This window comes from Macaca fascicularis, chromosome 15 (genome assembly GCF_037993035.2).
Source record: "Macaca fascicularis isolate 582-1 chromosome 15, T2T-MFA8v1.1".
Classification (NCBI taxonomy): domain Eukaryota; kingdom Metazoa; phylum Chordata; class Mammalia; order Primates; family Cercopithecidae; genus Macaca; species Macaca fascicularis.
In genome coordinates this window covers 96,095,884-96,120,095 of record NC_088389.1, presented here as the reverse complement: position 1 = coordinate 96,120,095, position 24,212 = coordinate 96,095,884, and the positions used below count along the sequence as shown (strand labels likewise).

Below are 24,212 nucleotides of genomic sequence, written 5' to 3'. Positions count from 1 at the left end.
CAGTCGAAGAAACATAAAAAAGCTCTGCGATTGTTATAAAATCCCTGATTCAAGATCCTGAGAGACGAATGGGGCATGGAACAGCACAGAACATGAGCAGACAGCACACGGAAGAACTCGTGGGTAATGTTGATCCAGGAAGACTTCAGGAGACAAACTGAATTTATCAGGACTGTTATTATGGGATTTATCGATTCTTTCTGGAAGCGAGATTAGCTGTTAGCATCTGAACATCACTTTTTATTATTTTAGTCTCAGAAGTATGTCCTATGATTTATACGTAATATAACAGAAAACAATTTGGAGAACCGTATGCTGTTAAAACCATATGGAGGTTCCAGTAATTTATAAGAAGTCACTTTGTTATCTTTGTCTTTAAGGGCTGAGCTTAAAAATTCTATAACTAAAGACAGGAACATAGTCTAGGTGGTCCCCAGGTGATATAGCCCAGTTAGGATTCTGGTTGGTGGCCAGATTGGGTGAAATCAGTTATCTCACAAAAAGAGGTAAGGGTATGGTTCATTTCTAAGTAGAAGTTAAAATAATGCTAACACATAAAAACATAGATTACCATATTTCTCACCTCACTTGTAAATGACTTATCAAAAAACTGAATACATTTTATTAGAATACCTTCTATTTAATAGAAATTCACCAGTGACAAGGTGCTATCTGCCATAAGCTGAACTGGACTACATTACAAATGATGGAAAATGGAAGTTCTACCCCTGTGGCTGCCAAGGGACTGTGAGCAGATGAAAGGGCAAGGGGTGCTGGCAAAGGCAATGGTGATGCTGGATTTAAAATGTTGCAGCACAGTTGTGGGCTGCAGGAGATTAGCAGAAATGCAAGGACTGACCTTGTGTGGCAGTCCTAGGTGGGTCTGCTGTCTCTTTGAGCAAACACCCTGAGCATTCCAAAACCCTAAGAAGCAGTACTGCACGCAGTGAGATGACAAATTGTCACTGCTGTGCCTCTCTTGCAGACAAAATCACTCTGCCATGCGTGACAATTATTGGGGCACATGGCCACCTCCCTGCTAGACTCCATGTTCCTGGGGAGTGTGCAGCTGTGTCTGGTTTATGTTTTGATCTCCTAGAGTGCCTAGCTCACCACTGGGCCCACAGTGGAGCCTCACAGTATCCTGAATGATATACATCTTTTTCTTTTTTCTTTCTTTCTTTTTTCTTTTTTCTTTTTTTTTTTTTCTTTCAGACAGGGTCTTGCTCTGTCACCGAGGCTGCAGTGCAGTGGCACAATAGCTCACTTCAGCCTTGAACTCCTGGGCTCAGGAGATCCTCCAGAGTAGCTGGAGTATCTCATTTAGTCAACCAGTAGCCCTCTGTAGTATGTATTGGAACTATCCCCATCTCATAAATGAGGACACTGAAGATTAGAAAGATGAAGCAGCAGACGTTAAGTTACACATCTGATTGCTAACATCCACAGGTTTTGCAAAAGGCCATGCTTTTAACCACCATATTCCTCTGCTTCTAGATCAGAGGTTGGCAAATTACACCCCACAGGCCAAATCCAGCCCTTTGTCTCTTTCTATATAGCGTATCAGCCAAGAATAATTTTCATGTTTTTCACATGGTTTAAAAAATCAAAGTAAGAATAATATTTTGTGACAAATGAAAATCATATGAAATTCAAATTTCAGTGTCCATAAATAAAGTGTTACGGTAGCACAGCCACATTCATTTGTACACATATTGTCTATGGCTGCTTTCATGCTACAGTGACAGAGCTGAGTGACTGCAACAAAGCCCGTGGCCCATGGAGCCTAAAGTGTTTACTATCTGACCCTTTACAGAAAAAAAATTTTCATCCCTGCTCTGGGTCCAGATGCACTAAGAGGCAGACATGCTCCTCTGTCCAAAAGTGAAGACAGATTGACTTGTAAGGCTAGAGAAATCCTGGAGTGATGAGTGCTAGGTCAGCTTACTTATATCCTATCCCAAAGGCCATGGCTACAGCCTGACCACACCTGAAACCAGCGAGGCAGGCAACACCAGGCAGTTGGCTCAGGCCATTTCTTGGCAGCGAGGATAGAACTAATGGTAGTTCTGAAGGTCAGTGAAGATGCTCAATAAACCATTGATTGATTTGGCCAACTTGCAAGCAATATGGGTCTTGTGGTTGACTGAATTCTGCAAGTGGTATAAAATTACGTTTAGCTTTGAGTCGGCAACCTCCTTTCCCACTGAGCCCTCTGCAGAGCAGCTGACAGGCTGCAGAATTGACAGATTTGAGTATTACCGCCGTGTGCTAGGGACGGTAACTGAGGAATGCCATAGCCAGGAGGCAGACAGCAGGAAGAGAGAGATGTGCAAGCCAGGTGCCTGCACAATCCAGTACCTGCAGGATGAGAAAGGCTCAGTTGAATCTTCTCTCTGCTCAGCCAAGAGAACTCAGTGGAAGCAGGAGGGAACCCTGAGGGCCAGAAACTAGCCCTGGGATTGGGGACTCAGGAAAGGGGAAGAGATGGTCACATGATTGCCCAGATATTTTATGGACCTCCTGCCAGATGGTCAAGGCAAAGGCCACCCATGTCCTAGTAGGGGCTGGGACAAAGTGGCCACTACACTAGTTCATACCAGATGCTCCATACAGGATGTGACTCATTGTGACCTGGTACTCTACAGCCACTGTTCTGCACAGCTATCCTGAAAATGTGCAGAAATAGAGGGAAGAGAGTAGCAGAAAACCACATCCTCAGAAAACAAAATGGTACAATAAGTAAAGCACAGGCTTTGGGGGCCAGAATCCCCAGGCTTCAGTTTTACCTCTGACACTACTACTTGTATGATGATTGTTTGGTCACTTAATTTTTCAGATTTTTGGTGAACTTCTCTGCAAAATGAGCTAATATAGTTAATATTAGGAACTTCCCTGTAAAATGAGCTAACATAGCTAATATTAGCTCATTTGTGAGTTATGTATTTTGTATCAGTCAAGATTAGATTTGTATGTATATAAAAACAAAAAAACTCCCCAAAATTATAGTAGATTAAATGAATTAGTAATTTATTTTTCTCTCTCATAACAGAAGTCCAGAATTAGACAGTTCAGCAGTTCCACAGATGCAGACACAGAGAAGGACAAGGCAAAGGCATCCTTCTCTGATGTGCTTAGAACACACTTTCCATCCTTAGAGTGCCTTGAAGTCACAAAGTGACTGCTGCAGCTCTGGAAATCATGTCTACATTCCTGGCAGCGAGAAATAGGAGGAAGCAATGAAGAAATGACATGCCTTTTCTCTGAGTGTGCCTGTGTTAAGGAAATTTTGCAGAAACCCTACCCAACTTCAGCTACTGTCTTTACTTACAAGGCTTACTGGGAGGTGCAGATTTTTAACTACACCCATTGCCACACCTAAAAATATAGGACTCCTGTTACTGTGGAAGAAGGACAGAATAGAATGGGGAGACAACTAGCAGTCTTGATCACCACAAATGCCTACTTTGAGGGCTGCTGCTCTTCCCAAATGTTCTAGTGCACATGGAAGAACATTGTAAAGCTGAAGAGGGTCATGCACAGAAAATCACACTCCTTGGCTTCTCCTACAAGGCCCTTCATGACTGAGCCTCATTCTACCTTTACTCAGCCGAGGTGTCTTCCTCTGGAAGCTTCCCTGGGGTTCCAGGTTGGGCTAAGTCTCCCTTTGCTGTGGTCTCACGACGCCTGCTGGACTTCTGTCCCATCACTCTCCCTATTACTTTGAAATAACCATCGGTGCCTTTATCTTTCCCTCAAGACCTGCACTGGGCAATACGATAGCCACTAGTCACAGGAGGTGATGGAGCCCTTGAAATGGGGCTAGTCAAAATTCACATGTGCTGTTAAGTACAAAATAAAATGTACTAGATTTCAAAAACATAGTAAAAAGAAAACCAATGTAAAACGTCTCATTAATAATTTTCTATACTGCTTTCATATTTAAATGATAACACTTTAGAGATACTGGGTTAAATGAAATATATTAGTTAAATGAAGGTCATCTGTTTCTTTTGGTTATTTTAACATGTACATCTGAGGCTTGCATTTATGGCTTATGTTGTACTTTTATTTGTTGGAGTGTAAGCTCCTAGAGGGCAGGAACTAGGTTCTATTGATTTTTGTGTCTCTAGCATCTGCATGGTGTCCGTTCGGTGAGTGTTAGATGGATGAAATCATGCATAGGATAAAAGCCTTGGTGCCAATGTAGCAAAGGCAGGAAATAGGGAAAGAAGATAGCAGTAAAGGACAATGACCTGGCAGAATCAAATGGGCCACACGAAGGGCCTTGAGAAAGCTTCAGAAGAACCAGTGTGTCCCCTATTGTGCAGTGGCTGCTACACAGCCCCTGGAATTACATGGGGCTTGGTTCAAATCCTGGTGCTCCTATTAACCAGCAAATGACCTTGACAAGAGATACTGATTCTGAGCCTCCTTCTTCATAAACTAGCAATGATTATAGCACCTTTTGAAAAGAAATGAAGGGGATTATGTTGGTAGGATGCTTGGCATGGCCTCTGAAGCATAATGAATGATCAATACATGTTGGCTCTTTTCATTAGCTTTTATGGGCCTGTTGTAAAAGAAAAGCAATTTTTAAAAAGTTGCCCGAAGCCAACCAGCATTAAGTCATTTCCCTGCTGAATATTAAAACAGAATTTTTAATCTGAGATGACAAAAATAATTTGAGCTGGCAGATGGCATAGTGTTGTCACCCACTTCGTTGCTTGGAATTGAATGGATTATACATAAATACCACTGAACTCTTTCCTTGTTTTGAAAAGCACCTGACTCCAAGATCTGCTGCAGTGCTCTGTGGTGTTGCAATGGCCTGGCACCCTAGTGCTGTGGCACAGCAGTGCAGGCAACAGAACTGTTCATGTTGACCAAATCAGTCAGGACAGTTGGCTGTGCTTTGTAACACACAATCTTCAAATCTCAGTGGCCTATAACAATGTTACTTCTCAGTTATTCTGCATGTCCATCACAGACCACTGTAGGGCCTTTGCTGCATGTTATCCTTACCCAAAAACCCAGGCTAGAAAGTGGCTGGGATCATGGATGCAAGAAAACAGGGACATGATGATTCTCACAATGATGTGTAAAACCTTCAATCAGAAGTGACACATTGCTCTCACTCACACTCATTGGACAAAGCAAGCCATATGTCCATACCTGACTTCGAGGGAGTAGGGAAGTATAATCTCATCATGTGACTAGAAGAAGGAGACAAGAATGAATGCCCATGAACAGCTCTGATGACCGCCACCGCCTGAGTAGATGGTTTCTCGACGGCAGAGAGGTGATGCCACCCAGTGTCCCAAGATCAAATTCTGATATGTTAACAAAATCCTCCTCAGTTTCACATCAATAGAATGTAAAGAAATACAAATTTAAAGGATGTACTTTTTTTTTTTAGACCAACTGAATTAGGCAGTATTTAAAAACCTCCAATGTCCAATTTTGTGAGGTTTCAGTGAAATGATACATTCAAACACTGCTGTAATCATCATAAATCACAAAACAGAACATGTGTTTTGGGAAGCAATTTGGCAGCACGTAGCAGAGCAAAAAAACAAAAGTTCATATCCTTTGGCAGAGTTGTCCAACCTCTTAGGATTGATCTGAATGAAATCATCCAAAACCTACCCACCCAAAGACGTCTATTTATTTATAATTTTCAAAGTTGCTATCACCAATTATAATAGAAAAAATATTGTTTATGACAGAAAAAAGCAGAAACTATTTAAATGTTCTACTATAGGTGATTGGTTAAGGAAATTACAGGAATTCTTGTGTGGAATATTATTTATATATTTTTGAAGTCATAAAGTCAAACAAAGGTGAAAATATGCTTATTATACAGCGTTAAATGAAGATAGTGAATATAACATTTAAATAATGATCACAACTATTCAAAAATGGATACAAAACAAAAATGCTGAAAATAATTAAACCAAAATAGTAATAGTGATATATTAACCTTATTTTTATCTCAAATACAATAATGAAAAATAAAGTTTAACATGGAATCTGAACAAACTACAACGTATCTCCAGTTGAGAGGGGTTCTCTGAAGCACCTGCTTGTGCAGAAGCTCTGTTTAGAACATGGTCTGTCAATGAGAACAGGGATCTGTAATAGTGCCTTTTCTTATAGGTGCTCAAAAACAGTTATTGTATAAATAAATGGAAAAAGATGAATAAAGAAAAATAGAGAAGGAATAAACTAATGTTGAGCTGAGAACACGAAAATGAAAGGGCCGTCTCTCTTAAGAACCCTGAATAGGTAACAATAATCACTCATGAGAGAAGTCGTTTTCAGGCCCAGAAAAACAGCTTCCCAGGATCAGTTCTGTGTGGGCAAGAAGGTCTAGCAGCCACAAACCAAATGGAAAAAACTCTTTTCCTCCTTGACGTTACCTCTCAGAAATCTCCTCCACTTTTGTTTCCTTCTCCCATTCAACCATCCCTCCCTGGATTTTGCTCCTCCTACCCCCAAGACTGGTCCAGAACAGAGTTTGAGCTGGAACAGCTGCTTGTTAGAAAGAACAAGATGTTTTCTCTTAACCAAAGAGAAAATGAGATAAGGGTGATCTTGCTGTCACTCTGTGATCTTCCTTGTTCTTTTAATGATCTGCTCCAAACTCAGATCACTTAATGGAATGCCCAGGAAAGCCTATAGGTTTTCCATAAGTTTCCTTATGAAATACAGACCTTACTTAATTTAAGTATACAAGACAGCCATGTACAGTTGTGCAGGCTGTGCATTGCACAACCCTGGGACGATTTTTTTTAAATCAAAAGCATCATGGACTTATTTATTATAAATTCTTTAGCAAATGGCAGTGAATTCATTTTTCTAACAAAATCAGTATATCATGATAACTTTCTGACAGATGAAAGAAAAAAACTGTCTTAAGGAAGGTTGGTTTTTTCTTCCCAATTTGGACAGGTGCCATGTGGACTATGATAGTCCTCGAGCATACAGATTAGCCCTTGCCTGTTTCTCCATGGTCTACCCTAGAAAGGGGTGGCATACTCAAGTCCTTCACAGTCAACACAGGTGCCATAATAGGTGAAGAAGGCCAAAGTATGTGTATCTTTAGAAGGTAGGGAGGGTTGTAAAAAGTTATATTGGAGGGCACAATATGGAAATTTCCCAATATGGAAATTCTATAAGTGGACTGACAACATATTGTCTCATCAATAAATTCTTAATAAAGAGTTTCCTTCCCTGAGGTGGGTTTAATATAGCACACCGCCTCTTCATACATGGTCAGTGGGTCCATAGGATGCAATATAATCTCCTGAGAGTCCATGAATCAAACTGGTTTGGGGGTATCACCTTATCTGGGAAGCACAGGGAGGTTTCTCTTACAAAGAGAAGTTGAGAGGTTTGTGGGAGGCACTTATCTGGCGACAAAGTGCTCAAAAAATAGAAAATCAATAAAATAAAATATTACATCCTTAGCACCCAGCACAGTACCTGAAGGACTGGGAGTTCTAAACACTGAATAAATAATTCTTAAACTGAGTAACGGACAGTATAAGTAGTGTTCCCTAGTTAAGTCTAAAAAAGAGAAGGACCCTCAGTTCCAGGAAATATCCACCCCTTTCCCAGAAAACTCATGAATAATCCACCCCCTACTTAGCATGTAGTCAAGAAATAACTATAAGTATACTCAGTCAAGCAGCTCATGCCGCTGCTCTGCCTATGGAGTAGACATTTTTTTATTCCTTTACTTTCTTAATAAACTTGCTTTCATTTTAGCCAAGAACAGAAGATTTCAATTGAACTAGAAGTTCTTTTCATAAGTAAAAAATTTTAAAATAGCTGTATGGTATTCCAAACCACCCATCGCCTGAAGATGAACAGTTTTGTTTTGTTTGTTGTTTTCAGTATATTGCTATTACGAATAATGATTTAATGTTAATAGTTTCTTAAATTTCATTTTCCTCATTTATGAATATATTTAGGTTAAATTCCTAGAAGTTAGATCAAAAGACATATTTTTTTTTTTATTTTAAAATATATTGCCGTCCAGGTGCAGTGGCTCATGCCTGTAATCCCAACACTTCGGGAGGCTGAGGTGGGCGGATCACTTAGGTCAGGAGTTCGAGATCAGCCTGGCCAACATGGTAAAACCCCCGTTTCTACTAAGTATACAAAAATTAGCCAGGTGTGGTGGCAGGTGCCTATAATCCCAGCTACTCTGGAGGCTGAGGCAGGAGAATCGCTTGCGCCTAGGAGGTGGAGGTTGCAGTGAAATGAGATCACACTATTGCACTCCAGCCTGGGCAACAGAGTGAGACTCTGTCTCTCTCTCTCTCTCTCTCTCTTTCTCTCTGTTTCTCTCTCTGTCTCTCTCTCTGTGTATATATATGTATATATACACAAACACATATATATTGCTGTATACATATATACACATATTGAATACATATATATACACAAATACATACATATATACATATATATGTAACAGGGGAATACCACTATGCCCGGCTCATTTTTTTTTTTTTTTTTTTTTTTGTCGAGTCAAGGTCTGCCTGTGTTGCCGAGGCTGGTCTCAAACCCCTAGCCTCAAGCAATTCTCCCATCTTGGCCTCTCAAAGTGCTGGGATCACAGGCGTGAGCCACTGCACCCTGCCAGAACATTTTCCTTTGTGTTAACTTATTAAATAATACATATTCCTTTCATGCTCCTAAGAGAACTAAGACATTTGAAAGCATTTTGAAGAAGAAAGAGGGGGATACAAATGTTAATGCTGAGCGCTGTGTGTCCTATAACAAATAACTATGTTCTACTTCACCCGGAAACTAATAGTCAAATGCAGCAAATTCCAAACCATAAAGATTCTCAAGTTCCATTAGTAAGCCACCCCATCCTCCTGCTATTGCTACTGTAATTGTTAAGAGAGCATTTCAAGGCAGCTCCAAAACTCTTGATCAATACACCTTAGATGGCCAGCAGATTAATCAACTTGTAGATGAGTAACATTGTTCCTTTGTAGTTCCTCATACCCTAAATCATGTTTTTGTGGACTTTTCAAACATTATGAGTTTTTTCAACTTTTATTATGAAAAATTTCAAATGTACATAGATTGATATAGAGAATCCTATTCCCAAGATTTAACATTTGTTAAGATTTTGCCATCTTAATTCATCTGTACTGCCATGCCTTTGGGGTTTTTTTTTTTTTTTTTTGGCTGTACATTTTAAAGCAAATTCCAGACATCATGTTATTTTACCCATAAATCTTTCAGTAGAATGCATATTTTGTGCACATGCTCAGCAGGAAACAGGGACCAGAGAATATGGTCTATAATAAATACTGAGAGCAGAGAGGCATGGAGCGGTCATGCTCCAGCTGGGTTTAAGTGAAGTATGAGTTTTCCCTATAAGAGAAAAAATTGAAAAACAACTGCTAGAAAAAAAATGGAAAAACAGCCGGTAGAAATTTGGAGTCTTTACTTTTTGCCTTCTTATGTAATTGTCTGAAGCCTAACTTCACATATACTCAATGAAATATCATCTATGATACAGGAAAGGGACATAAAACATAAACACTTATAGTTTGCAATTCCAATTATCCCCCCTCAATAATTAATAGGACAAGTAGACCAAGAACGATTAGGGATCAACCAACTTGACCCAACTGATATTTAGAGAAAACTCCACCCAACAAGAACAAAACATACATTCTTTTTAAGTGCGCATGGAACATTCACCAACATGGACCATATTGTGGGCCATAAAACAGACTCCAACAAACGTGAAACCATTCATATCGTACAGAGCATTTTCCCAGATCATGAAAGAATTCAACTAGAAATCATAACAAAAAGATATCTGGAAAATTCCCAAATGATTGGAAATTAAATGTGCCCAAATTATCCATGGATCGAAAAATAAATCCATAGTTCAAAGAGCAAATAACAATAAAAATTAGAAAATATATTGAACTGTATAGAAGGAAACCACAACATACCCAAATTTATGAGATGTTGCTAGAGCACAGGGTAGAAAGAAATGTCCAGCATTAAAGGAGTCCATACAACAAAGGAAAGAATTTAACAATCTAAGCTTAAGTTGGAGAAGTGTAATCAGAGAAACAAAGTAATCAGAGGAAAGAAAATAACAAAGACGAGAGAAAGAATCAATTAAGATAGAAAATGGACAAAATAGAGAAAAATGAATGAAGCCAAAAGCTGTTTCACTGACAAGATCAATAAAGTTGATAAGCCTCTTGTTAGGTTAATCAAGAAAATAAAAAGACAAGACCTATTATCAATACAAAACATGAGATATTTGAAGAAATGACACCAATTCTATACAGTTCCCCAAAGATTAGGGAGCATGTCCCAACTCATTTTATAAGGCCAATATTACTCTGATACCAAAGCCCCACAAAGGCATTAAGAAAACTACAAAGCAATACCAAATGAACACAGACACACAAATTATTTATAAAATTCTAGCAAAGTTAATCTAGCAATATATTAAAAGGGTCATACATCATGACAATGAGGTTTAACTCAGAAATTCAAGGTTGTTTTAACATTGAAAAATCAATATGTTAACAGACTAAAATAAAAATGATATAATCATCTCTGTAGATTCAGAAAAAGCATTTCATGAAGCATACATTCAAAGTAGAAACTCTTAGCAAATTAGAAATAGAATGGACCTTTCTCAGCTTAATAAAGGGCATCTATCTTTTTAAAAATCTACAGCTAACATGAGGAAAACGAAATGTTCCTGAGTTCATGAAAGAGGCAAGGATGCTCACTCTCCTCTACACAACATTGTACATTGTACTAGAGGTCCTAGCTGGTGCAATAAGGCAAAAAAAGAAAAACGAAAAAAAAAAAAAAAGAAGAAGGAAGGCAAGATATACAGACAGGATAGGAAGAAAGTAAAACTGTCTCTAATCACAGCTGGTATAACCACTTAATGTAGAAAATTCTAGGAACCTATCCAAAAAATCTTATAAGAACGAAGTGACTTAGCAAGGTTGCAGGACACAAGGCTAACACAGAAAAAGATCAACTGTCTTTCCAAAGCCATGGATAACTATTGGATACTAAATTTGAGGTGAGAGGCTGTATGATGAGGAACAGGATATTTGTGGGATCTCAAAGTGCTTTTGCACAGATTGCTTATGAGTTATGGCTAACAGGGAAAGAAGAGTAACTTTGCAGTGGAGAAACTGGAAAAAACCCTGACCTGGTGACCAAATCCAATGAGGGGTAGATAGACTTTGGTGCTCCCCGATGTGATATCCTGAGAAGGACACAATAGAAATTGGGTAGTTTTATGCCTGGGGATGTGTAAACTAATCTTTTCATGAGGAAACCAGAAAAGAAACACAAATGGGGAATAATATAACATAACTGGTCCATATTCTTTGAATATCTCAATGTCATAAAAGAAAGAAAAGGCTGAAGAACTGTTTCAAATTAAAGGAGACTAAAGAAACATGACAACTAAATGCAAGACTTGATCCTGGGCCAGATCCAGTAATGGAGAGGGGAAAATATGGTTTAAAGGCATAAATTGGGACCATTTATGAAATTGGACTATGGGCTATAGATCAAACAAATATTGTATAAATGTTAAATTCCTAAATTTGATAACTCTACTGTGGTTATGTAAGAGAATATTCTTATTCATAGCAATGCCCAATGAAATACAAAGGGTAAAGGAATGTGTCATATGCAAATTACTCTCAAAAGGTTCAGAAATAAAATTATGTGATTATATATATGCACACACTCATACAGAGAAAGAGATAAACCCAATGTGACAAAATATTATACATTAATGAATCTATTTAAAGGGTATTCATAAGTTCTCTGTTATGTTTATGTAACTGTTCTGTAAGTTTGAAAATTTTTCTAATTCCTGAAGAAACCTTCCATGACTCATAAATCCCCAGAATAAAGTCTGCCAGTGTCTCTATTTGTTTTTTCAGTTAGTGAAATGTTGATAAAAGTTGGTTTTCCCATGTTCTTGATATCATCCCATATAATGACATGAGTTTTCTACGTTAGATGGCAGCAGCCAATGCAATGAAAGGTGAAGGGGAAGTCTGGAGGACATAGAAAGAGAAAGGGCCTTGTATTTTATTTTTTGTCACCTAGGCAATTTCCTTAATATTTGTGAGCCTTAGTGTCTTTGCTGAAAAATGTGAATAATCAAATATACCAACCTCATGGGTCTGCTATGAGAATTACAATGAGAGAGGGTATAAATGCATACCTTTAAAAAGTATATAAAAAGATATAATTCCCAGACTTGTCAAGCCCCTGTTACAAGTTCTCCAAAGCTTCTTATCTCCCTCAGAACACAGCTAAAGTCCTCATTATGGTCCCCAGTGTCTCACCTGACCAGGCCTCTGGCAATCTGATCCTGTCTCCTGCCTTCTCCTCCATCCTTTGAACACATCCTGCCTCAGGGGCTTTGTAGTTCTGCTCCCTCTGTCTGGACCACCCTTAGCGCAGATGCACACGGCTTCTCCCCATCCCCACTGAAATTTTCTACTCAGATGTCATCTTATTATGAGGCTACCTCCCTCCAAAATTACCTATATACAGTACATTCATTTAATCCCCAGTCATTCTGTTTCTTATTCTGGTTTGTCTTTTCTGCACTTATCACACATAACTCACTATATATTTATTTGTTTATTGTCTGTGTCCCTTCCTTAAAATGTTCAGCTTTGTAATTGTAAGAGCTTCTATTTATTCAGGGCTCTATCTTCAGCACATAAAGAAGTACTTGGCACATAAGTGACTCTCAATAAATATTTGTTGAATGAATGGATGAATGGATAGATGAACAGGAATTAACCTTGCAGATATCTTGTAAGTACATAGTCAATGTTTCACAGGTATTACCATAAGTCCATTAAATAAACTTTAAAAAAAAAAGAACTTAAAAAAATTGTTGATACTTTGCCAGGTGCAGCAGCTCACGCCTATAATCCCAGCACTTTGGAAGGCCGACGCAAGTGGATCACCTGAGATCAGGAGTTCAAGACCAGCCTGTACTACATGATAAAACCCCATCTCTACTAAAAATACAAAAATTAGCCAGGTGTGGTGGCGCGTGCCTGTAATCCCAGCTACTCAGAAGACTGAAGCATGAGAATCACTTGAACCTGGGAGGCAGAGGTTGCACTGAGCCGAGACTGTGTCATTGCATTGAAGCCTGGGTGACAGAGGGAGACTCTGTTTAAAAAAAAAGAAGAAAAAGAAAGGCACTCATTAAACATTCCCACTGCTTCCAAAATACAATGAATTAAAATATATTTTATTTTTAGGATTTCATACTAGTATTTGAGATTACTGGAGATTATCTGACATATGACTAAATCAGGCTTGGAAATCACTGAGTCACAATTCTGAAGAAGGAAAAGAGGGAAGAAATAGTCCTCACACTGTCATATTTATATATTTGATCATTTCTTTCCTAGTGGTGCCTCCTAATTATCAATACAGGTCAACTCCCCAGTAAAGGTGGATTTTTTCTTACCCAAGTTACAGATACTTGGCAGCTGTTCACTCACTTCTAAATATAAAATAAAAGCCTTGCATTTCAAACTCCATATACTCTTATTCCAGGAAATCAGCACACATCTTGAAAACTCAGCGATTGTATCTGATAGGCAGTGATATAAGTAGACAGCCTTCTGTCAACACCCAGGCTGACAAATGACAATCAAGATCCACTGCCACCTGGGATCTGGGCCATCTGGGACCTTCCAAGGCACATCCTGAGTTAAGGCTTATCCTGATTTTCATTACTGAAGATAGGAATTTCTTGTTTTTATTAAAACTGACCCAAATGTACTCCAATCAGGATTGTAAGATATTATATTTGACCTATAAATATAAGCCAACATGGCTCTCTTTATCTGGGAGCCAGTTGTTGTGAAGGCAGAATTCCTTCATATATGTTTTATTGCTGCAGATAAAACTCAGTATTCAAAAACTGGTTTTGTTTTGTTTTTTTTTTCATTTTTAACATAAAGGACTCACCAAGATGTCCACATGGACTGATCCACCCGGGCTTACCAAGCTGTACTGCCCACGAAGTATAACTTACAAACCCCTTATGCCCATCCCTGTCTTCCTTGGCTTCTGGGTTGCATCTAACTCTGCTGACAGAGTGATTTTGCTCTCACTGAGTCTGTTTCTAAATTATTTCCGGTTTATTGCTATCTGGATATCTGGTTGTATTTCTGTTTCAAGCCTCCTTAAATTATTTTTATCTAATGGATATCTGGTCCCCTCAAATAAGTGAACAGCCCTAAGGTTGGTATTTATCCTCATTCAGTGTTGTTTCTCTATAGTTTTCAGGATATCTTGAATGACTGAAGCATCTGCTTCTCTACAACCAGGTTGGTGGGGGCACAATTTTTCAAGATGTGAGGCTTGTCACAGTTGAATTATTAAGAAAAGGTATACTATGGAATATCTTATACTACAAATATCATTTTATCTTAGCTGTAGAAGAAATTCTAAATTGCCTCATCCATGTCTGTTTTTCCTACAAAGATTGTTCGTGCATGTACGAGTGTCTGGTTTGATTGGATCTATGAATTAAGCTTCCTATACTAACATTCTCTCAGTGTTTGTGTGTCTATACATAGGAGTATCTTTTCACTCCTCCACATGGAGCAAAAGTATTGGGAGACATTCCTCCATTGGTCTCATACTGGGGTTTGTACCCATCTTGCTGAGTATGCCAAGAATGCAAGACTTTCTCTTTGCCTGGGCTATTTCTCAGAGTTATGTATGCAGCAAGCAACCTCAAGGGATGAAGTGACATCTTCCTCTGGAATAAAGGCAGGCTTTCTTACTTCTTGCTATAAAATAGCAGGTTCACCAAGCTCAGTGATCCTCTCCTATAATGCAACTGACTGCATCCACAGGTAACCACCTGGCCTCTGCATCTGCCTGTGGGAACTGGGGCTCACAGAACTGACAATTTGCTGACCCTCTGGCTACTGCTCTTTCTCTGAGTAATAAAGCCTTTTATCTCTGACCCAGGATTCCTATGTCCTTTGTCAGCATCCATGAAACAGTGACATTGTAACTTGTTACCTTGCAAATAGGATAAAATCTCAGATTCTTCACGATTCTTGATTTAAAAATTGGCTTTTTAATATGGTCTGTAATGGTAGCCCTGTGTGTCAGTGGTCAGTATTTTGGAGACACACTTTAAGATCACAGGAAGGTTCCTGAAATAATAGAAACATGTTATTTGCATACATTATAGGAATATCGAAGTCTAAAAGGCTGATCTATCATTGATGGGAAGGAAGCATTTGCAAATATTTTATGAGTTGAAGTCTGTTTTGCCTGGCTTTGAGAGCAGAAGGTTCTGACTCTGTTCAATTGCATGAATGGGCAAGGATGCGTGTTAGAATGAGAATACAGAGGAATGGAAGTGTTGATTGAGTGTGGCTTTTCATCCAAATCTAAAGGGTTCTAAGTGTATGAATTTCTTTTTCTTCAAAGAAATATGGAGGACTTCTCTGCTTATAATCATGACATTAAGTGCTACCATACCTTCCCACCCATTGGCATAAGAAAACTAAGCAAAATATGTGAAACAATAGTTGTCACACAATGGAGAACAGTCCATGCCAAACTGTGATCCTTGAAAGAAGGTAAACCAATAAGGACAGTGCTATGATTAAGTTGGTTTTCTGCCTTGAGGCATATCCAGACTTCAGTGTAGGGAATGGGAAGCAAAATAGAGCAAAGTGGTCTTGCTGAGTTGAAAATACAAAGAATGGCATTCAGGGAGGCTGACGCTGCTGCTGGAATTTCCACAGTGGATTATCAAACAGAAAGTTATATCAAGAAGGAGCTCAAAATATCTGCAAAAGGCTCCCCTTGAGTTTCTAGCTTGATAAATTCTAAGCAGCACATGTATAGGGTAAGTTTCCACAAGTGGACAAAAACCTCTATGGGAAAAGAACAACTTTAAGGAGCTCTAATTGTTCTAAGCTGAACAATTCCCAGAGATAATACAACATGGAGAAAGTTTATAGTTTCAACCAGTCAGTGTGAAAATACCTTGTTGAACACTTCAGACATATATCAGAAAACTCAGTTTGGTCACACTTTAGTAGCATATCTAAACTAGACCCGGAATAAAGATTTCTTAGCCATAGCAAAGCTAAAAATAAGCCTCAGAAGAATCAAGCTGGTCTATACTAGCTAATCTGTCTATCTGAGCAAACCTCAATTTTCCTTAAAAGAAGGTTACAAAATCCAGACACTTGACAGCACAACATTTAGAATGTCCAGCTTCAATAACTGAAAGATATATGAAAAATTCCCAAGTACATGGAAATTAAACCACTTCCCATTATCCCAGGGATCAAATAAGTAATTACAATAGAAAGTAGCATATATTTTAAACTGAATAATAATGATGATGCAACATACCAAAATTTGGTTATATAGATAATCCATGCTTAGTGGAAACCTAATGGTTTTAAGAAATTATATTCGAAAAAAATAAAAGAATGAAGTTAGTGACCTAAGTTTTCACTATAAGAAGCTGTAACAAAAGAGCAAAGTAAGCCCAAAGAATGCAGAATGAAGAAAATAATAAAAATAAGACTAGAGATCAATGAAATAAAAATATAGAAAAACTATAGAGAAACTAATACTGCCAAATTTGATTTGTTGAAAAACTAATAAAACTGATAAACCCCTACCTGATCAAAAAAAGGGAGAGGAAACATTAATAACAACCATCAGAAAAGAAATAGTAGAAATTATTACAAATCTTACAAAATTAAAAGGATAACAAGCAAATTATGAACAATGAATCTGACATCTCTGATGAAATGGAAAATTCCATGAAAGGATATAAAATATCAAATTGAAACAAGAAGAAAATCTGAAAATCCCCATATCTATTAAAGAATTACCATGAATATTACCATGAATAAAATTTCAAGCTTCAATAAATTCACAGGTGAATTCTATCAAACATTTAACAGACAAATAATATCAATTGTACACAAAGCACATCATTCAAAGAAATTAACCAAAGTTATAGAATATGATTATATCAATAGTTTTTTTTTTTTTATATATACTTTAAGTTCTAGGGTACATGTGCATAACGTGCAGGTTTGTTACATATGTATACTTGTGCCATGTTGCTGTGCTGCAGCCATCAACTCGTCAGCACCCATCAACTCGTCATTTACATCAGGTATAACTCCCAATGCAATCACTCCCCGCCCCCCACCCCATGATAGGCCCTGGTGTGTGATGTTCCCCTTCCCGAGTCCAAGTGATCTCATTGTTCAGTTCCCACCTATGAGTGAGAACATGCGGTGTTTGGTTTTCTGTTCTTGCAATAGTTTGCTGAGAATGATGGTTTCCAGCTGCATCCATGTCCCTACAAAGGACACAATCTCATCCTTTTTTATGGCTGCATAGTATTCCATGGTGTATATGTGCCACATTTTCTTAATTCAGTCTGTCATTGATGGACATTTGGGTTGATTCTAAGTCTTTGCAATTGTGAATAGTGCCGCAATAAACATACGTGTGCATGTGTCTTTATAGCAGCATGATTTATAATCCTTTGGGTATATACCCAGTAATGGGATGGCTGGGTCATACGGTACTTCTAGTTCTAGATCCTTAAGGAATCGCCATATGGTTTTCCATAATGGTTGAACTAGTTTACAGTCCCACCAACAGTGTAAAAGTGTTCCTATTTCTCCACATCCTCTCTAGCACCTGTTGTTTCCTGACTTTTTAATGATTGCCATTCTAACTGGTGTGAGATGGTATCTCATTGTGGTTTTGATTTGCATTTCTCTGATGGCCAGTGATGATGAGCATTTTTTCATGTGTCTGTTGGCTGTATGAATGTTTTCTTTTGAGAAATGTCTGTTTATATCCTTTGCCCACTTTTTGATGGGGTTGTTTGTTTTTTTCTTGTAAATTTGTTTGAGTTCTTTGTAGGTTCTGGATATTAGCCCTTTGTCAGATGAGTAGATTTTGCAAAAATTTTCTCCCATTCTGTAGGTTGCCTGTTCACTCTGATGGTAGTTTCTTTTGCTGTGCAGAAGCTCTTTAGTTTAATTAGATCCCATTTGTCAATTTTGGTTTTTGTTGCTATTGCTTTTGGTGTTACAGACATGAAGTCCTTGCCCATGCCTGTGTCCTCAATAGTATTACCTAGGTTTTCTTCTAGGGTTTTTATGGTATTAGGTCTAACATTTAAGTCTCTAATCCATCTTGAATTCAAAATCTCCTTAAGCTGATAAGAAACTTCAGCAAAGTCTCAGGATACAAAATTAATGTGCAGAAATCACAAGCATTCTTATACACCAGTAACAGACAAACAGAGAGCCAAATCAGGAATGAACTTCCATTCACAATTGCTTCAAAGAGAATCAAATACCTAGGGATCCAACTTACAAGGGATGTAAAGGACCTCTTCAAGGAGAACTACAAACCACTGCTCAGTGAAATAAAAGAGGACACAAACAAATGGAAGAACATACCATGCTCATGGATAGGAAGAATCAATATCGTGAAAATGGCCATACTGCCCAAGGTAATTTATAGATTCAATGCCATCCCCATCAAGCTACCAATGAGTTTCTTCACAGAATTGGAAAAAACTGCTTTAAAGTTCATATGGAACCAAAAAAGAGCCTGCATTGCCAAGACAATCCTAAGTCAAAAGAACAAAGCTGGAGGCATCACGCTACCTGACTTCAAACTATACTACAAGGCTACAGTAACCAAAACAGCATGGTACTGGTACCAAAACAGAGATATAGACCAATGGAACAGAACAGAGTCCTCAGAAATAATACCACACATCTACAGCCATCTGATCTTTGACAAACCTGAGAGAAACAAGAAATGGGGAAAGGATTCCCTATTTAATAAATGGTGCTGGGAAAATTGGCTAGCCATAAGTAGAAAGCTGAAACTGGATCCTTTCCTTACTCCTCATATCAATAGTTTTTAAAAAGTTTGACAAAATCCAATGCCCAACAATGATAAAATTTTCTGCAAACTAAAGATAGAAGGGAATTTCCTGAATCTGAGAAAGATCATCCACAAAAATATATAACAAATATTATACTTTATGGTAGCATATTGGACTTTTATGTATAATTGGGAAACTGTCAAGGACAATTGCTCTCTTTTGCCTATTCAATAAATTGTTCAATATATTCAATAAATTGTTAAAAGTACAATTCTCACCAAACTGATCAATCTCAATTATAATTGGACCAAGCATTTTTGTAGAAATTGACAACTTAATTATAAATATATACAGAAATGCAAAGGACCAAAAGATCCAGAACAATCATGACAAAGAAGAATTAAGTTGAAGGATATAGACTATGAGACCTCAAGAGTTACTTTAAAGGTAATCCAGACAATATGATATTGGTATAAGGATAATCAAAGGAACAGAATAAAGTGTTCAAGACTTCTATTTGGTCATTTGACTTGAAAATGTCTTTTCAATAAACATTATTAGAATAGTGGAATATCCATATGAACTAAAAATAATTCTTGGCCTCATACCTAATACCATATGAAAAATAATTAAGATGAATTACATACCTAAAATATAAAAGCTAAAGCTATGAAACTTCTAGAAGGAAATAGAGGATAAATCATTCAGTATTGAAAGTAGCAAAGGGCTCTTAGGACACAGAGAGCAATAAACAAAGAAGAAGAATGATTAACTAGACTTCAAATTTTAAAACTTCTGCTCAACATAAGACAACATTATGGAAATTAATAAGCAACTACAAAACATCCATAAATTACATATCTGATACAAGCCTGGTATCCTGGATATATACAGAACAACTACTCTATGGACACACAACCCATTAGTAACAGGAAAACAATTTGAATTCACAAGCACATGAAAAAGTACTTAACATCATTAGACATCAGGAAAATGGAAATTGAAACTGTAATGAGATATAACTCATATCTCATGAAAGATCAAATGCTAGCAAGAATGTGGAACAACCAGAACTGTCATTCATTATTTGTTGCTGGGAGTGTAAAATGCTAAAACCACTTTGGAAAAAAATTCTGGCTATTTCCTATAAAACTCATCATGTGCTTACTCTATGACCCAGGAATTTTACTCTTAGATTTTTGACTCAAGAGAAATGAAAAAAACTATGTATAGAAATATATTGGAATGAGAAAATTTATAGCAGCCATATTCATAATAGCCAAAACCTGGAAACAGCCTCAATATCCATCAAAATGAGAATAAACAAATTGTGGCTATTACTTAGCAATAAAAATGAACAATACTAATACTTGTAACAACATAGACAAGCCTGAAAACACTATGCCGAGTGACCTTAATGAAGAGAGTATATACTGAATTATTTCATTTATAGGAAGTTCTAGAAAAGACAAAGCTACTCTATGGTGGGAAAAATATCAGAACAGTGATGATTACCCCTGGCAGAATGGCAGTGGGGAATGACTGGGAAAGGGCATGAGGTAATTTTCAGGAATGATAGCATCTTAAGATTTGTGTATTTCAATGGACAGTTTGGAAATTTAACCTCAAGAGAAACAAATAAAAATCATCAACAAATTTTGAATTCTAATTAATGATATGCAAGTTGAAATATATGGAGGTGAAATATGCTATTAAAATTCACTCTGAAATTCATGATTAAAGATAAGGTAGATTGATGGATAAATAGAGAGATAGATATATGGATAGATATATGATAAAGAAAGTTCCTCACTCTGGCTGACTCCAGATTCAGTTTAGAAATCAGTTTAACTTCTTTATCCCAAGGTAGTTAATAATAAAAGAGCTTTGGATATTTTAGCTAACCAGAGAAGAATTCATACCACTGCTGGCATTTTACACTGTATGTGGATTAACACCATATGTGAGATGGAAAAACTTATATCTAAGTTAAAGAAATGACACTCAATCATCCAAAGTTAACCCAAGGCATTGTTGGTTCTAATTTTCTTTATCAGACTGGAAATCTTTCAGAGGGTAGTTCAGTACTTTCTTAAAATACTTCTAGTTACACTTTTACTTACTTCTCTGTTGTTTGATTTTTGTTGTCCAGAGTCTAAAAATGCTCAATAAATGATTCAAAGACAAAAACAGGATGAAATCATTCTGACCAACACTTAAACTGAAAGTCACATTTCTGCAAACAACCTCATTTTCAAGGAGAATTGACCACAGCGGTGAAGATCTGGACAACCTTTGGTGGTCTCCCCTGCAGCTTTGGATGAAGGAAGACCAAAAGGAGGGCTAAGAATAAAAACATTCTCATACTCTAGGAAAAGATTGATTGTTCTCTAGCTATGGTATCAAGTAAGTACCAAGACCAGTTTAAAATCATTTCATCAATGCATGAGAATTGACTTGTATCAGGAAACATGCTTTGAAAGCCAACTAATCAGTAACCACTGAAAGTGAGCCAATCAGGAGATTCTTCTTTGAATAAGACAGGGGGTCTGGATAGGCACAAAACTTACCAGCATGAGACTCAAACTTCAGCAAAGCACTGCTGTACCCCAGAGTAATCAAGATGGACTCCTTCCCCACACAGCAACATTCAGTGTCTCTGTTGAGTAAGCATTTAAAGACACAGACACCATCGTCTATATAGAGTAAAAAGAAAAAAGGGATTAGATAAACTCACTTTGGCCTTTGTAAAAAGTATTCACAAGTGTCATTCCTACTTTTCTCTCATGTTCCCAAGGTTCCACTTCTGTCTTCTTGATATAATGCCTCCTAGACATATGTGAATATGAGAATCAGAGATGAGAAGAATCTAATCATGGCCAAATACCAATTCTCTGCATGTGGATTAAAGCAGAGCTCAACACTGACTCCTATTTATTGGCTCTTGCCTCTATGTCCAGGGCCCCATTGCCCACAATTCTTACAGTGCCCAAGTCAACTGTGTGCCTCCTGACAGCATCCCAGGAGAGTTAAGTCAATGTCTTGAAGACATTCTCGATCACCTGTTATTTGCCAGAGCTATCACAACAAATCTCCATTGTGTTATCATTGCCAAGGTTCCTAGTGAAGGCAAGACAGAAAGTTTTGGCCCAAATATGCACAGTTAATAAGTGGCAGAATTGGAATTCAAACCTAGGTGTTGTTAAAAGAAAAACTTTAGGCCAGGCACGGTGGCTCACGCCTGTAATCCCAGCACTTTGGGAGGCCGAGGCGGGCGGATCACGAGGTCAGGAGATCAAGACCATCCTGGCTAACACGGTGAAACCCTGTCTCTACTAAAAAGTACCAAAAAAATTAGCCAGGCATGGTGGCGGGCGCATAGTCCCAGCCACTCAGGAGGCTGAGGCAGGAGACTGGCGTGAACCCAGAAGGCAGAGCATGCAGTGAGCCAAGACTGAGTCACTGCACTCCAGCCTGGGCGACAGAGTGAGACTCCATCTCAAAAAAAGAAAAAAGAAAAACTTTAAACAAATTAAATCCAACAGTGTTTAATTAAGCAAAGAATCCTTCATGAATCAGACAACTCCCAAACTAGAATAGGTTCAGAGCCACTGTGACTCTGCAATGTGATCTGGGAGGATTTACTGACAGAAAACAGCAAAGTGATGTACAGAGAAAGGAACGAAGTGAGGTGCAGCAACAGCTGGATTGATTCGAGCTTGGCTTTGGTCTTATCTGAATAGTTGGTTGCCTGTGATTGGCTGAAGCTTGGTGATTGGTACAAGAGTAGATTACAGTCTGTTCACACATCCCATTATGTTACTATGTTCACTATGTCCAGAGAAACCTTTAGGCTGAATTTACAAGGAGGTAGCTTTAGGCTAAACTAAACAGTATTTGACTCCAAAGCTCATGTTCCTTCTACCACAATGTGCTGACGAAATCATGATAAAGACAGAGCTTAGATAGTTGAGAACTTACTTGCTAAACCTCCTTTTACAGGTTACACAGGTCTTTAGCACAGTGTGATGTAGTGTGGTGGAAAAAGCAATGAACTTGGGGTTTTACTGTTATCTTTGAAAGCCAACAGGAACTTCAATTACCTAATCACACTGAGTCATATTTTTTAATCAATCATGTAAAATTAAAATATTGGTGCTTATTTCATAGGCTTTGGTGAAGACTGAATAATAAAGGTAAAATAATTTCTCAACTACTATTAAAATAATAAGGGATTATTATTGTTTCATCCATTTTTAAGACAGATTTTTTTTTTTTTTTGAGACAGAGTTTTGCTCTTGTTGCCCAGGCTGGAGTGTGGTGGCATGATCTTGGCTCACTACAACCTCCACCTTCCAGGTTCAAGTGATTCTCCTGCCTCAGTCTCCCAAGTAGCTGGGATTACAGGCATGCGCCACTACGCCCAGCTAATTTTTTTGTATTTTTAGTAGAGACAGGGTTTCTCCATGTTGGCCAGGCTGGTCTCAAACTCCTGACCTCAGGTGACCCACCCCCCTCAGCCTCCCAAAGTGCTGGGATTACAGGCGTGAGCCACCGCCCCCGGCCGCCAAGATAGATTCTTATGGCCTTTCATTCTTTCTTATAAAATCAAATACAGAAAGTGTAACTTTAAGACATAATTATATGTAAAATTCTACTGTTACACATCAGCATATGCACATGCACACACATTCAACGCACACACACTCACATACACAGAGTTAAGATGACCAAATATTTTCAAATGTTTTCATCTGTTACTTCAAGTGAATGAGTATCTCTTGATGAAAGCATTCACAAATATTTGTCACAAAATGTCTTGGCTGGTTAAATAGTACAGATGTTTTGAAAACATTTTCCTGGCATCAAATATGATTACAGGTTTAGGTATTACAGTCCAGTCAGTGTCTCAAAGGCATCAGTGCCTCCTTTCAGGGAAGTAACCATGGATGCAGATGCAGAACAAGGGATGCTGGGGCTCTTCTAAGTATGTTATCTTGAAATCATAAGAAATGTTTTTCAAGAAATTAGAATTTTTAGTATTTTGCCAACTGTTCCTCCTATGGTTTAGAAGTAGAATAAGATAAAGAAGGGAGGAGGATTCTAGGCTCCTACTGTTTCTGGTACATACATGACTATTGTAGTCTGTAAGCTCTTTGCTGGCAGTAGTAATTTTACTTTATTTTCAGAATCAATGCCTTTTTTTTCTCAG

The 24,212-nt window shown here is 37.9% G+C and overlaps 1 protein-coding gene across 1 annotated transcript in view; it reads right to left on the bottom strand.

Annotated features, from left to right (window-relative positions):
* The window catches only part of LOC102137288 (histone-arginine methyltransferase CARM1-like), a 278,594-nt gene that overhangs the window by 125,448 nt on the left and 128,934 nt on the right, over positions 1 to 24,212 (bottom strand). Inside the window, 1 exon segment of the mRNA XM_074015792.1 lies at positions 21,571 to 21,732. Within this exon segment, the coding sequence (XP_073871893.1) occupies positions 21,571 to 21,732 (162 nt within the window).